This window comes from Lissotriton helveticus, chromosome 12, assembly GCF_964261635.1.
Source record: "Lissotriton helveticus chromosome 12, aLisHel1.1, whole genome shotgun sequence".
Classification (NCBI taxonomy): Eukaryota; Metazoa; Chordata; class Amphibia; order Caudata; family Salamandridae; genus Lissotriton; species Lissotriton helveticus.
Genome location: NC_136073.1, coordinates 719,638,983 through 719,655,250, shown reverse-complemented (window position 1 = coordinate 719,655,250; position 16,268 = coordinate 719,638,983). Strand labels below are relative to the sequence as shown.

Genomic DNA, 16,268 nt, shown 5'->3' with positions numbered 1-16,268 from the left:
GGGGTTAAAAGAATTGGTGATACTCCAAAATATGACATTGAATCAGACACACAATTCCTATTTTTTGTTGTGCTCACCTGAGAGCTCGGCTGAGCTTGTCATAGTTCATCTGGGGCTTGCTCTTCCGCCGGCCCCATAGACGAGCCACCTCATCAGGGTCCTTGATGACAAACTCGCCGTACTCCCCCTGCTGCCAGGCGATGATGTGTCGGAACTCCTCCTTCTGCAGCAGTTCCAGGATGAAGTGCCAGAGCTGGATCTGCCGTGATCCAGGGCTAGACTCAGCTTTGTAGGCCCAGTCTGGGAATGCCAAACCTAGATACAAGAAAGGATCAGATAGTGCTGGTTCATTAGCTGCTTTGTACCGAAATAATTTTGACAGAGTTCGCGCAGTTCGAATCAATTGGGGGATATAAAATCAATCATATTAAAACTGAAATCTTGCTGAACTCTTCAAATTGAATTTTGAGGCAACGTTTAAACAAATTTAAAACTTACTAGATAGATGGACACTTCTCCCTATTACGTTCATTGGCCATGTTGCTCTTATAAAAATGTCTATTCTACAGTTATTAAATTTTATTTTTTCAAATTTCCAGATAAAAATTAATATGTCTTAGTTTAAAGAATTAGAAGTATTTGTTTTGCCAATTCATTTGGAGTAAGAAGGCTTCAAGGGTAACATTTTCGGTGCTTCAACTTGATATTAGTGAAGGGGGGATGTCACTTCCCCCAAGTTCGTACTTATTATGAAACTTCTTTTTTTGATATAGTAGCTCGCTTGATTGATGTTAAGGGATCTTTGTATAGCTTCTTTCTCGATGAAATGATGCAGTAAGCAGGATCTCAGATCCCGGGTTTTATTAAGGCTGCCAAGCTCCTAAAAAATCTAGATATAAGACACCACAGGAGTATCGTGTCAGACTTCGGTCATTTTATTCTATGAAGACTTATTCTGCTGGATAGGAGTACTTGAAGCTTTCAGAATGCAAAAGCTTGGGCCTCCATATCCAGAATAGCCAGATAAGGACTTGGGAAAGTAATGGCTTTAAGGAGTTGGGTCATTTTATAGGAGGAGGGAGGTATATCAATAGGCAGGAGATCCAGGCTAGGTGTCGAGTCCAGTGTGAACTCTTCTTTCTAGGGTATCTCCAGATTATGCTGCCCCCATCTAGTATGGCCTTAACATCTGTAATGGCCGCTCTTTTTAGAACAAAGCTAAGGGGAGTGGAAAATTGGTACAGACTTTTACGGAGTCAAGGGGAGTTCTCCATAGTAACAAGCTTTCTAGATAAGATTACTCAAGAAACGCAATGGACTTTCTCAGAGCTTGAGTGGCCGGTGATTTTGCAGCTTGGTAACAAGGCATTAAGAGCAACAAATCTTTAAAAAGTGTCATTTTTATCACGATGGATGGCATAGTATACTCCCAGAGCGTTACCTAAAATGTATCTAGGAATAGAGGATAGATGCTTCTGCTGCCATCAATCGGGCAAGGTGGCTGGCTTAATATCTTTTTTACCTGCCCGGTTTTGGGAAAAAGTGTTTTCAGCCCTTAGTTATGGCCTACAGAGAAAACAAGAACTAGAAGTGCAAATAGCACTTTTGGTGAAGTAAGGCTAAGTCAAAACTTCCCAATTTCTAAAGGAGAGAAAGCATTCATAGCAATAGCCTCCCTAATGGCACAGTCTTTGATTCTTTAGAATTGGAGGACAAATAAAGGGCCAGTTTATCTAAACTGGTATAATAAAATGATTCGAACAAAAACATTTGAGGAAGCATATGCAAAAAAAGGTGGGTGCTACTAAAAGATTTACAGCTGTATGGAATAATATGGATAAAATAGAAAGCCAAGTAGTTGATTCAAACTAGATTTCACAAGTGTCACAACAGGGGTTTAAGAATGAAAAAAACAAAAACAGCGAGTTAAAAGCATTGCACTTTATCGATAGCACTGTGTCTGCCCACATATAGTGTATTGGCCAGGTAAGGTCAGAAGTGAGATTTGAGTGAAAAACTGTTTTGGGTTATAGAATTAAGATCTAGATCAATCTTATCGGGAAACAGCAAGAAAAACACGTTATTGGAGTTAAATGCACAGCACTTTTTCATGAAAAAGTATTTCGAATATCGCTCTTGCATATGGACTATTAACTCAGGCTAAGAAGCAATAGCGAATTTATTACTGAAGGAATAGGGGATCCCAATTTTACAATTGAGAATAACTATGTACAGTGATGAAACTCATATTGAGATCATATAAATGATGTAATGGGCAGTGCTAGGATGATGCTTAAGTGCGATAAAGTGGTTAAAAAATAGCGCTGATGCACCTTATCGGGATTTAGTTTATTTTTAGTGTTAGGTAGGAATAAATGCACTGTAGGGGTAGTCATTTGCACAACAATTTATCGAAATTATTTACGTTTGTCTGAATCAAGCAACTAATTTGATGGAGAATCTCAATCATATATATTAATTTTTTATATCAGAAGTAATTTATGGATAAGAGTGAAGTATGAGCTGAAGCGCTTTCATACAATACTGAACGTTTTTTGGGGGTTTGTTACACTGTATGATGATTTAGTTCATTTTTATTGGGAGATAAGAAGAAAATCATTTTGTGGGACCTGAATGCACAGCACTTTATTAATAGCACTTTGTCTAGTCTGGATTTTGCAATTACAGTGTTTGAAATGTTTGTTCGCTAAGGAGGAATTTGCAAAATGTTAGATCTACTTTTTAGATAAGAAGATGTATTTGATTTTAAGAGCTATAAATGGTCATGTTTAACGGTGAAACCGATTTTCGGATTATGTATGGGATGTAATGGCTCTCGTTATGATTCTACTCAATAAAAAAATAAAAAAAGAATGGCACAGTGGAGAGACGGAAGGAAAATAAAACCTAAGAACTGTGAGGAGGGGCAACAAAGGAGGTGATTAAGTAAAGAGGGAAATGATGGGAAAAATAAGAGGTAATCTAGGAAGTGCTTGAGGAGGACACGAGACAATATTGAGTAAAGTTGGTGAGGGATGAAGGAAGGGGTACAGGCATCACGAGCCTCGTATTCACTTAGATCTAAAAATAATATTTAAAACAAGCCGAATCACAGGACTGGTCAAGTAGGGCCTGTTTCTATGCATCTAACACAGCGCAAGCTAAGGGTGAACTGTGATGCATTGTGAACTGGTGTGACACTCATTAGACATTATAGTCATCCATTGACAGTACAGGCTATATGGCCAACAGCTAATTTCAGGCTGTGAGATGAGGGATCTTGGGGACACCTTTTAGGCCTTCATAGATCACTCCTTTAACATAATCTAGAGAAAATACACATGATTCAATGAAATGACATTCTGCACATTGCACACTGAGCCGCAAATTGTTTTGTGACCCGTGCTAATCCCAAAATATTGAAAGTTGTCAAGTTTTCAGTTTCCTTATTTCTGAGAAAATCGAAATTAACATTTTCTATTTAGTAGAGTCGCCATATAACTCCTCAAGAAAACCTTCCTGTAAAAGCTCTGTGCTTTCCTTTTGCAAACCACTGACTTGTAGACCTGCCAGTGCAATTTGGGGGCTTGGAGTCTTTTTTTTAATCACATTTGTATTTGTCTTTCAACATTTTAACCTAGTCTAACCGAAACTGATCAGTTAGCCCCAACCTTGTACTAGTAATCCCTGTCTCCCCGGTAGCAACCCCCTCACAGACAATCGTCATGCTACCCTATATTTGTGGAGGGCTTTGCCCCCCCTGTCTCTATGCGGGGTGTGGATCAGAACAGAGGTAGGCAGATCAACTACTTCTGATGTCTGCAGGCCGCTTGTCCGGGCTTCAGATCATCTGTCCATCAGTTACACTGTCCATTTCCTGCCCCCCCCTCTCCTCTCGGGCCCTCTCAATAGTGCTGGCTTCTCCCTCCTGTCATCTCCCCTCTCACTTCTCCCCTGGTCTCCCCAGAACTACAGTTCCCACAGACCCATATTATCATTTCCAAGAGATTCCAAATTTTCTGAAATTTTCGGATGCAGCCCACGATTTGTACACCAAATCCTCCGCCCTCATTCACCACTCAAGATTTTATTCCCATTCGCACAATGTAGCTATCATGGAGCTACCCCATCGGTTAACCATAGTCCGTCCTGACTGCTAGGTCTACGCTGCAAAAGAGTGTTGTGCATTTCTCTAGTGTTTGCTCCCCCCGTGTACGCGAATGGATCAGCTGGAGGGTAGGCTGTATCTGTACCTCCGTCACACTGGACAGCCTGCCCCCCGCCACCACCCAGTATCTCTGCATGGCTGTGTATTCCACATTGTATGTGGGACTTGCAGTCTTGCTTCCAGTTGAATAGTGTTGTCTACCACAAATGGAAACAACGGGCTTATGTTGATCAAACCCCTATCTGCCCATACTTGTACAGTAGTGAAAGTGTTGTAATTGGGATTGCTACTCTGCCTGCTTAGATTTCCCTCTATAGCCCTGACAAGCCAAGGCAGTGCTAAGCATTCTGGTGTGGGAGACGTCTCATTTTGCACACACTGTCTCTGCAAGATCATCTCCTTCGACTTTTCTAGCCCCCTATTTGAAGACATCAGACGAATATTCTTGTAGTTCTTCTCCGGGGAACATCCTTTACAACGCGGATGTTACCCCGCAGTGCAGTTAAGACGCGTCTTTTACAATGCAAGTCGTTACTACGACTTGCGCTGGATGGCACTGTGGGATAAGGAATCTTGTAATTTTAAATTCCAACACCTTCCCTACTGTTACGGGGACTGGTGTTGGAATATAAAATTATAAGATTCCGAAATCCGCACCCTCCAAGGCAAGTCGTTGTAACGACTTGCGTTGTAAAATCTGCGATGTAAAGTACAGCGTTGAAAACAACCGCGTTGTACTGACATACATCCTTCTTCTCCATAACCTGCTGGTTCCTTTCACCAATAACCGAGCGCCTCTCAGATCTTCATACACGATGCTCATGTTTCCTAAATGCACAACCCTGCTGAGACCAAGGTCGTTCACGTGATGCAAACACCGTTCTGGCATCAAGGATACTTTTCAGAGCTCCCCTGTTAGTCAATTTCAGGGAAGTGCTGAAAGTATCAAGTGGCTGATTGTCTTCTTGCTACGATTTGATACCATGATGATTTTGTTTTCACCTTTCAAAGTTCGTAACTGATCTTATAGTAATCACTCTGTTGCATTTTATGCAAAATTTTGTCTACATTTCCGCACCTCTGTCACTCAGTCAAGATTACAGATTGGTATTTTCACGTTGATTAGCTAGAATTCATACATTTGATGGTCTGTGCCTTACTAGAATATAAATCCTGTTTCATTAAAAAAAAAATATTGTAGATGTGTTTACAAACTGACAATGATTGACCAAGTAATATTATATAATGCAAATATTGCAATACATAAATCTAGTTATCTATAAAGCTATTGCGAAGGTGCCCAAGCGCGTCCCATACATGAGTGCCCCACCACTGTGAGACATAGCCCCTTTCGCGGCCATGGACAAAAAGAGGGATGCACACCTCTTGCTAATTTATTCTCAGACAATAGATTTATCACATTTGAAGATGCCCAGGAGACGTTTGCCTCCAGCCGGGATAGTTCCTTCAGTATGCCAGGAAGTCACACTTGGCCAGGGGGATCTGGACCTCCTTTCCCACTGGTCTGCCGGTTTCCCACACTATGACAACTTTGCTCTCCTTCCCAGGAAGTAGACACCTGATTACACACGTATACCTGGCACTGCGTGCGGAAAAAAATGACAACCCACTGCCAATCCGAGCTACCTGAACCCTAATCCTGGAAGGCGCATAAACCGTGACTTCAAGACGAGGTTCTAACTCTCTTTCCTCTCCTTTCTTTTATTTGCTTCCCTGTGAAATGGATCCAAAAATGAAAGACGCTTTTGCTGGAAATGTCATATTTTTCTGACATTTTAATTCCAAAGTTCAGCATTGGGAATAAAAGGCAAAAAATATATAAATAACTAAATAAAGTAAGACAGAGTGGTAGCAGACTGGCCAAACTGATTTTATTCACACTGAAACACATTAGCGCCACTTTTACAGAGTTTGCCAGTGAAGCGCTATTTTTGTTTTCTTGTCTTTGTTTTCCCTGGACTTGGAACTAGTGCACCAATCCTGGAGGTACTACAATGTGTGGATTGGAAAACAAAATGTGTGCTGCGGCTCTGCGTCCAGGGATGTGGTCTTTTTACCATTCTGCTTACATTTTGTAAGGATATAAGCAATGGCCATTGAAATGGGTCCATTCAGGGCCATGTAGTCGTGTCCTTAACTTTTCAGGAAAAAGCACTCACTGATTTCTGAATAGTGAGTGCAAAAGCATTAAGGTAACCATGTTGTTCCTGCTTACATTTCCCATGGTTTGCAAAATTTAGCATTCCCTATAAGTGTTTGCTTTTTCCAGGATGTTGTTACTTTTTTTTTTGTAGGCCGCATATTGCTCTTGTCTAGTGCGTAATTTAAATTGAGCCGTATCCAGGTGTTTATAGCGGGCAACAATTGGGTTGTAGTTGAAGACAGTGGGAGTTTTTCTCAGTGGGGCAGTACGGTGTTCAGTGGGGGAGAGGATGTGGCACTATGGTCAGAGCTGCTGAATTTGGAACTGGGAACCAGGTTTAGCCTTAATAACCAGTTCACCAGACCACTCTTCTGCGAGAGCACAATCACATGCTAGACCTTAGAAGGCTTCGCAACACCTTCGAAGTCCTGGTGTCTTCGCACCAGCAGGTGGACCCTAGCATGACAAGTGTAGGTTAACCTTCAAGGCTTGTCCACCACTATCCATACTGAAGTTCACCTCCAGTCTTGCGGGCAGGCCTATGAAGCAGCACACCCTAGAGCAACAGTGAGCCTGTCACTGAGGTCACAGGACCCTTGAGAAGGGCCAGCTCTAGGGTGGTGCAACCAGTGTGACCGCACTGGGTGCTGACTTTAGGTGGGGGCATCATGTTTGCAAGTATATTATGGTTTTAAAAACGCTTGCTGCCTCCTTCCTGGCCTCCAGCAATCTTCGGCAACAATAAAAATGTCATGATGACTCTGGTGATTAATGTTCTTCCTAGAGAGAGATCAGAATTTTGTCTAGTGGAAGTTTTGACTCATGGAAAGGTAGCTCAGAGGGTTAATGTACCGGCTCCAAAGAACATGCACCGTGCAGATCACAAAGTGCACATAATGTAAATAGTTCAGTGGGCTTCTGCTTTTGTCAGAGAGATCCTTTTATTACTTGCAGTTTATAAGTTAAAATCCTAACTTAGAACAGTGAGCTATTAACTGTCATCTAAGAGCTGCATACAAAATGCAATGTATAAATTAGAGCGTTATGTCCCCCCCCCCTGTCTATGATTATCCTAATGTCCCAAAAAGTGTTCTTTTGGACAGAAATTAATTCTGATTATTAAGGAGAACCCCCAACCATGGTATTACGTTTTAAATTCCGGGAATTGTGTTTCTCAAGACCAATCACTATGAAACTATACGGCTACTAGTATGGTTGTCATGTGACTCCTACACCTTGTAGTCCTTAGTCCTATGTAACATTTTCTATACAGTGATTTACACACATATTGATTGTCTCTGTGCAATGTGTGTGATGTAAAGTGCTCTGACACCCTACAATGGTATGAGTGGCGCTGTAAATCAAATTAAATGCATCTGAGAGAGAGTGGTCATGGAAACTTGGGGGGCACAGTTAAAGGGTGGTAGTGAGGGAATCCATGGCATATGTGGTCATTGGGGGGCACTAACAAACATTAATGCACAGGACACCACCAGTGCTATGGCTGGCCCTGCCCCTGAGGCCAGTCTTCCTCACCCATAGGTACCTCCATTGGCCTTGTTTCAGCAGTAGTAGCTGCAACTCACCAGGGATTGGCAATGCAGGATTTGCACGCACACCAAACTAAGTTCGCAAACTTACAGTCACCCGGCTTCATTCACAAGCACTTTTAACAAGTGCTGCCTGCTGTGGGGCCACTGGAATTAATTATGCAGCAAAGGATGACAACATTATGCCGTAGTGTTGACTAAATTATGCATTAAAAAAAAGGCTGCAGCGTAATGCAGTATATTTTCAGATATTTTATTATTTTGACGTGTGTACACATGCTAACAGTCTCTGGAAAGATTTTGCCTTATTAGTACCAGTGTAACATACAAACGCAGCAGTGAGAAAGGTGATCCGTCAACCTTTACAATAGGCCATCCACTCCGCAGCAACACAAGTCACATTTTATATTAACTTTTGATATGTTTGAGCTACAAACAATTTATTAGTTTAAATGGTCAGATCATGCAGCAGATCTTGCATTACAAAGCAAATATGGCAGCGCCATAATTTTAGAGAAAACATTTGCAAACTAGGATATTTTGCCATTCATGCTTGAACTGCTGTTGTGCAAAAAGGGAGTAGTGCTGATGACAGAAACTCCATGGCTCGGAGACAAATGGCTTGTGTTTCCACATTTTATCGTATTTGGTACATTCTGTGATTAGAAGCATATCCCACTTTGTGAATATATTTTAATGTCAATAACTCATTATAACCTTAAATATTCATGTGTATCCATTGGTTGATTAAACTGGGCAGTGAAATGCCAAACAAATACTAAAAATTGCGATGTCTGCGCATTCTGGCCACACCTCTGGCTCCACCCACAGATCCAATCCTTGTGTTATTCCCGCCCTTTGATTCTCCACCCACTGTTCCCCTACTTTTTCCCCCCACTTCGACCACTGTGTAAGACTCAGCATCCCTGGACCTGTTATGTGCCGCCACTGCGGGCGCCGCATGTGTCACACATTTACGGTGCCGGGCTTCCGCATAAGGGAGCTGGCCATTATTGTATCCCTAAACGTGGGCACGTTGTCAGTTTGACATTGACTACACGTCGAGGGACTCTAAGTTTCTTTTAAAAAATATAGCTAACATTTGGACCTATAAATTGTATTTTGTATAAATGAATTGAATGTGTGTAAAATTTAGCAATGCCTGGGTAATTCTAGTAAAGGGAGCACCCATTGGCGAATCACTAGCGTGTGTGATTGATGCATTATTTATTACTAACTTTGACGTTGTGCTTTAACTTTGGATAAAAGTTATCATGAATCCTAGCACCAAGAAGCCAATATTGGTAAATATGAGTGCTACAAATAATCCCTAAGATACACTGTGCATACAGTATAATTAATCTGGTGCTTTAATCATAGGCTGTTTTAAAGTATTCTGATCAAAATCGAATCGTGCTGAAGACAGCCTTGAATGGTGTTGGATCGAGGACCCGGAAGTCTGCACACCTAGCAGACAGAGATAAAACACCTTGTCAGAAAGTTTAGCGTTTTCCCTACAGGTGGTGTTTGTTGGCCTGTGGCAGGGTCAGTCACATGTCCTGGATTCCTGGCATTTAATTGAGTCTATCCCAGTTCTGCGCCCCAGTGTTTCTTGTGCCCCACCTGGCACACATCATGTTGGAGGATGGTGATGACGTTAACATTTTGCCCCCCCCCCCCCCTGGAAAAATGTCTGCGGACGCCCATGGGCGCATTTACCGATAAGAAGTAGAGAGAAGTGTGCCAGGGCACCATAACGGTTGCCAGTAATGCACGTGACAAACTCATACAATATAATTACATCCACATGACATATCTTAGCCTGTTGACCATACAGAAGATCTACTTGTCGGCCTCGGCTGTGTGTGGAAGGTGCAGACAGATTGACACAAATGTCCTACACATGATATGGAAGTGCCGAGGGCTCTATACGTTTTGGCAGGAGATATCCCTAGCAATTGGTACATATATACAAGGGGGGACTATATAGCCATACACTGGGCTAGCCCTAGGGCACCTACAGCGGATGCCTGGAGGGAGGAGCTTGGTAGAGGGGGAAACGCCAGAAGAGACACACATGGGGATAGTGCGACAAGATGATGAACTTATAGATGATTTGGAAACATGGGGCGAGATGATACAGGCAATTTTAGACCCATCGGGTACAAGACCCCCTTGAATTGATCTATAACACTGGAGGGATTACTAGTGAGAGTCTTGCATGACTAACCACACAAATGCAGTTAGGGAGTGGGTGCAGAGAGGGTTAAATGGGGGTGGGCAAAGGGATGATAGGAGGGAACGTCTATAAAGCAAAAACATTGGTTAGACCAATTAAGGAGAGAGGCCTAGCAGGGCAAGGGAAACCAGGGAGGGAAAATTGAGTGAACAACTGGTGAGTATTTCTGATCAGGTTGTTAATGTTATCTAGTTATGTAGAAGTGACTCATTATGGAAGACTACATACACCATGGGACATGTCCTGTTTTTGGGTGGGTTTGACAGGCATGATACTATACTATATGAGGGACCTGAGCGGTACTAAGGATCCTGTAAATTGCTACGAGTCGATGTATTTCACCTGTGTTGATTATCCTGTTACACAATTAATAAAAAATCATTTAAAATAAACTATAAAACTAATTTCTATACAAGTGATCAATGCATTTCAATAATGCATTTTTGAGGCTATGCATAAAGTAAACTTGGCTGTAAACCGGCTTACAACTAACTTTATCTTACTTATGCATGTCAAGAATTCAAAATAGATTCCTGACAGCATGTGCTTTTGCAGGTGCACTTGGCTATTCTACGAATATGGTGATCTCTGTACCATAATCCCAATGAAGGGGTGGGAGTGAGGACATTCTTGGGTGATTTCATGCATAGTTAGCCTTAGAAATGTATAAACGGCCACAAACATATGTTTGTGGGCAATACAAAACTGCTGGGGTAAAACCTTTCCAGGTTGGGAAGGGGAATGGATCATCCCCAAATTTCGTGCGGGTCTACTGAGACCCCCCCCCCCCCCCAATATTATAGGCAATTATTGGGAATCCAGTCCCCCCGTGAGGAGTTTTCCCCCATAGAGAATAGTGAGACTGGAGTATACATTTGGAAACCCTGTGATTCCACAAAGAATTTGTAAGGAAACCTACCCCAAGCATAGCTTTCCAAGCAGATTCCAATTATGTTATGTTCTGCAGATTTGTAGAGCACACTATCACCCAGGGGAGGATCCTGGCGCTGAGCAGGTATGAGCCAAACCTAGGACCCTAGTAGAACTACTCAAAAAGCCAAGTCTTCAGCTTCAGGTGGAATTCAAGAAGTGAGGAGCAGGCTCTTCTGTAAGGTGACAGGTAATTCCATGCTTTAGGAGCGCTACAGGAGAAGGTTCGACTGCCAAATCTAGTTTTCTGGATACGTGGGATGTGCACAAGGAGGAGTCCAGATGATCAGAGGTGTCTGGAAGGTTTGTAAAAGCAGATGCAATTGCTGAGGTATGCTGGGCCAGTGTTATATAGTGCCTTGAAAGTGTGGGTGAGAATTTTGAACTGTGCTTGTTTGTGTATGGGAAGCCAGTGGAGCTCCTTCATGTGTGGTGTGATGTGAGTGCAGTGTAGAGGCTGACAGTCATTCTGGCTACCAATTTCTGAATAGTCTGCAGCTTTCTGGTGAGGTTTTTGTTCAAGCCGGCATATCGGTTTATCCTGTAGTCTAGATAGCTTGTGACCAACCATGCGTGATGTTTTTCTGGATGTTGAGTGGGAGCCATTTTAAAATCTTCCTGAGCATTTTCAGGGTATAGAAGCATGAGGTGGTGACAGCATTGACTTGGGCAGTCATGTTGAGTTTGCAGTTGATGAAAATCCTGAGGTTCTTAGTGTGGGTGGTGGGAGTGGGTGTCGGTCCTAGCTTTGTTGGCCACCAGGTGGAGTCCCATTATGAAGTACTCTGCCCGAAGATCATGATTTCAGTCTTGTCAGTGTTCAGCTTTAGACAGTTGCTCTTCATTCAGTGGGCAATATCAGTCATGCAGGCATTGAACATGATCTGGGTACTAGGCGTTTTGTTTGTGACGGATAGAAAGTGTGTGAGTCTCATTGGCATAGGAGAGGATGATAATGTGTTGAGAGCAGATGATTCTGGCTAGAGGGATCATGCATGCATTGAAGAGGGTCTGGGAAAGTTGAGAAAGTAATAGAGGCATTCAGAATGTGTGCGAGCAAGGCGCCAATGGATAGCAGTCCTCTCGTTCATGAATTCCAAAAAGTAGTAAAATTACACTTTAGATGTAGATTTCAAAATCCAAGTGGATAAACTCGGGAGGCATTTGGTGAAGTCTGTCGGGTCCAGTTGCGGGTTGTAGTTGCTGTAAATGGCACAGAGCTAAAATCCATGAATTCTAAAGAGCAGTAAAACTACACTCAGACATGGTTTTTAAAATCCATGTGTAGTTTTGTTACGATTTTTTGTTAATGGGCCACTAAATATTTATTTTGGACATTATTATAGAGTGGACACTAAAACAGAACATGTGTTGGCAGTCCTAATGTTTTCAAAGTATAGCCATATACCCTCTAATAGCAAGTGGCGATTTGACTCCAGGACGCTTACCCCGGATTTGTGCCTGTCACCATCAGCCCGCATCACTTCTCGCCGCACCCGCTTCGCGGGTGCCGCATCGTTGACACCGGCAGGTGGGGAAGCCGAGTGTGGTCTGCGGGAGCCGGAGGGGAGCAACACCATCAACAGGGGAGAGGCGCTACGTGGCAGGGACTCGCTCTCCCAGGAGTCCCTGCACGCCTACCATCACCTGGACTGCGCCCCCTGTCAGCCCCGCCCCCAGCCGGTAAACTAAACAAAACCGCCGGATCCCTTCAGGGCAGTGGGACCCTCTAATAGCAAGTGGCGATTTGACTCCAGGACGCTTACCCCGGATTTGCGCCTGTCACCTTCAGCCAGCATCACTTCTCGCCGCACCCGCTTTGCGGGTGCCGCATTGTTGACACCGGCAGGTGGGGAAGCCGAGTGTGGTCTGCGGGAGCCGGAGGGGAGCAACACCATCAACAGGGGAGAGGCGCTACGTGGCAGGGACTCGCTCTCCCAGGAGTCCCTGCACGCCTACCATCACCTGGACTGCGCCCCCTGTCAGCCCCGCCCCCAGCCGGTAAACTAAACAAAACCGCCGGATCCCTTCAGGGCAGTGGGACCCTCTAATAGCAAGTGGCGATTTGACTCCAGGACGCTTACCCGGGATTTGCGCCTGTCACCTTCAGCAGCATCACTTCTCGCCGCACCCGCTTCGCGGGTGCTGCATCGTTGACACCGGCAGGTGGGGAAGCCGAGTGTGGTCTGCGGGAGCCGGAGGGGAGAAACACCATCAACAGGGGAGAGGCGCTACGCAGCAGGGACTCGCTCTCCCAGGAGTCCCTGCACGCCTACCATCACCTGGACTGCGCCCCCTGTCAGCCCTGCCCCCAGCCGGTAAACTAAACAAAACCGCCGGATCCCTTCAGGGCAGTGGGACCCTCTAATAGCAAGTGGCGATTTGACTCCAGGACGCTTACCCCGGATTTGCGCCTGTCACCTTCAGCCAGCATCACTTCTCGCCGCACCCGCTTTGCGGGTGCCGCATTGTTGACACCGGCAGGTGGGGAAGCCGAGTGTGGTCTGCGGGAGCCGGAGGGGAGCAACACCATCAACAGGGGAGAGGCGCTACGTGGCAGGGACTCGCTCTCCCAGGAGTCCCTGCACGCCTACCATCACCTGGACTGCGCCCCCTGTCAGCCCCGCCCCCAGCCGGTAAACTAAACAAAACCGCCGGATCCCTTCAGGGCAGTGGGACCCTCTAATAGCAAGTGGCGATTTGACTCCAGGACGCTTACCCGGGATTTGCGCCTGTCACCTTCAGCAGCATCACTTCTCGCCGCACCCGCTTTGCGGGTGCTGCATCGTTGACACCGGCAGGTGGGGAAGCCGAGTGTGGTCTGCGGGAGCCGGAGGGGAGAAACACCATCAACAGGGGAGAGGCGCTACGCGGCAGGGACTCGCTCTCCCAGGAGTCCCTGCACGCCTACCATCACCTAGACTGCGCCCCCTGTCAGCCCCGCCCCCAACCGTCATACTGCCTACATAATTGGACCAGTGTCCCGCAGCGCGGGACGAGCCGGGCGAAGCCCGGGCAAAAGGGTGGGCCGCCTGAGGCCGGTAGAGGCTGGGCTGGGCCATTCCCCTTGGTTTTACTATAACGGTGATTTTTTTTTTTGTGTGTATTTTACTCGTCTTTGCTCTAAGGCTTTCCCTGTGTGTACTTGATTACTCTGGACTGAGGTGTAATGGCGGCCCAGCCAACCAAGGGAGGCAAGGATGGTGAGAAATCTAATACTGGAAGCATTTTGGGTACTTTGGACAATTATTTTACAAGGGTCTCTGTTGCACTGGAACATCAGATAAGTGCTGTTGAGAAAAGATTATCAGCTGAGATCTTTTTGAAACGTACCTCTTTGGGGGCAATCCAGCATTGTACTACTCCTGAGAATCGCATAAGCCAACGGCTAAGTGACTTGGGTTTGCCCGAGTCCAGCATTGAGTTAGATTCCCTTGCAAACATTCTAGAGGAAAACAACTCTCTTACACTGCCAGGTAATGCTGATCTAGTTGAAATTCCCACTTGTATATCTTCTCCCAATGGCTCTCCGGTTTGTGTGGTAGTCGACTCACCGCCCCTAAATAAAAGAGCCACAGGCAAAAGGAAAAGAAGGGGGGGCAGTCCACAAAGTAAAACAGCTAAAAGGTCTAAACCTACAAAAAAGGGGAATAAGCCAGTGGGTGATGGGATCGGTATAGAGTCTGATAACACACTATATCCTATTCCCTCTCCATTACTTCCTCCAGTTGTGTATGGTGATGGGTCACTGGTGGGGCAGGTTGAACACCTGCTTCGTTCTTTTTTACTCCCTATTATTGAGAGGTTGAGACTAGTCACTGCAAGTCTGGACAAACTGGAAATTGCAGTCAAGGACAACTCTCATATGTTACATTCACTGACTGTTGAAAAAAGCAAGGGCAAAACTCCTTCTGCTAATCCAGAACAGGTGGTAGCTAGAAGTGACCAAGCACCCTCTATCTGTAAATCCCCTCTGCAGAATGGAAACAATTCAGTGGTACCCAGGGATGTAAGTTCAGTCAAGTCAGGTGATAAAAATTCATGTCCTGAGTCACCCAATGCCCTGAAGGGGGCATTGCAATCTCATCAGGAAGCTCGGCTAGAACCTATTAGACTTGCTCCTGGGTATTTGGCTCCTAATAATTCTGATTCAGTTATAGGAAATCAATTTACATTGAACTTACCCCCACAAAGTACCCCCCTAGTGGTGGTTATGACTAACGTTCCCCCTCTTCGAGCTGGCTTAACTGAGGGGTTTTACCAACTGAAGACAAAGGTCACTCATTGGTTCGCAAAGAATCTAGAAGAGGGTCATGAACTAGGACGTGACATACTCATGGTCCGTAGAGTAGGATGGGTGGGTCGCTTAAGGAAGACCAGAGAGGGGGACTGCATAGTTATAAACTTTAACAACTCGAATGCAGTTGCCAGAATACTATAGGAGATAGAACAGCATTCATTAGCGAGGGGGCAGGGTATCGAAGTCGTCCCCCTCAGGTTCTTCTATAGACCAGGTACTCAAGGAAAACCCTCCCATAGGATCCCCTCACTGAGGAATTTTTCAAATCAAACTTACCCTATGGGAAAACATGGGTTGCGACCTATACCTCATTTGATACCATCTGGTCGTTGGCATGGGGGTGACTCCAGATATAGAGGTGGAGTAGAAATAACAAATAGATTCAACGTTCTCTCGGGACTTAATGAATGCGACTGACTTGTCCCCAATCAAGTCGGCAGCAACTCGGAGCACATTGCTAATCCCCATTATGATCATCATCCCAAGGGGGTGGTTCCAACTAAGGGGAATTCTAGTCCAGTAGAGTGTACTGATAATAATATTGACTCTGATGTACCCACGCTAGGCACTTACAGGGAATCGGTAATAAACGATATGGAGGGTGTAGGAAGCTTGGTTTCCTGGAACATAGCTGGTATCCGCCCCAAGCTGGAGTATCAGGAATGGGTAGATTTTGTAAATTGCTTCGATGTGTGTATGTTTCAGGAGACTTGGATCTGTGAGCCCTGTTTTCTTCAAGGGTACTTGAACTATTCGGGCCCGGCAACTAAAGGACAAAAGGGTCGTCCTAAGGGTGGCCTGATTATATGGGTATGTGAATGTCTGCCCTTTTCTATTAAAGTGGTTGAAACTGGTAGTAATGATATCCAACTTATAAAAGTGGGTATGGGCTTATCTGGGAGCCTGGATATATACAA

At 44.8% G+C, this 16,268-nt stretch overlaps 1 protein-coding gene across 1 annotated transcript in view; it reads right to left on the bottom strand.

Moving 5' to 3' along the window:
- Positions 1-16,268, bottom strand: part of LOC144798109 (ETS translocation variant 3-like protein) — a 60,404-nt gene that overhangs the window by 28,459 nt on the left and 15,677 nt on the right. Inside the window, 1 exon segment of the mRNA XM_078668871.1 lies at positions 78-315. Within this exon segment, the coding sequence (XP_078524997.1) occupies positions 78-315 (238 nt within the window).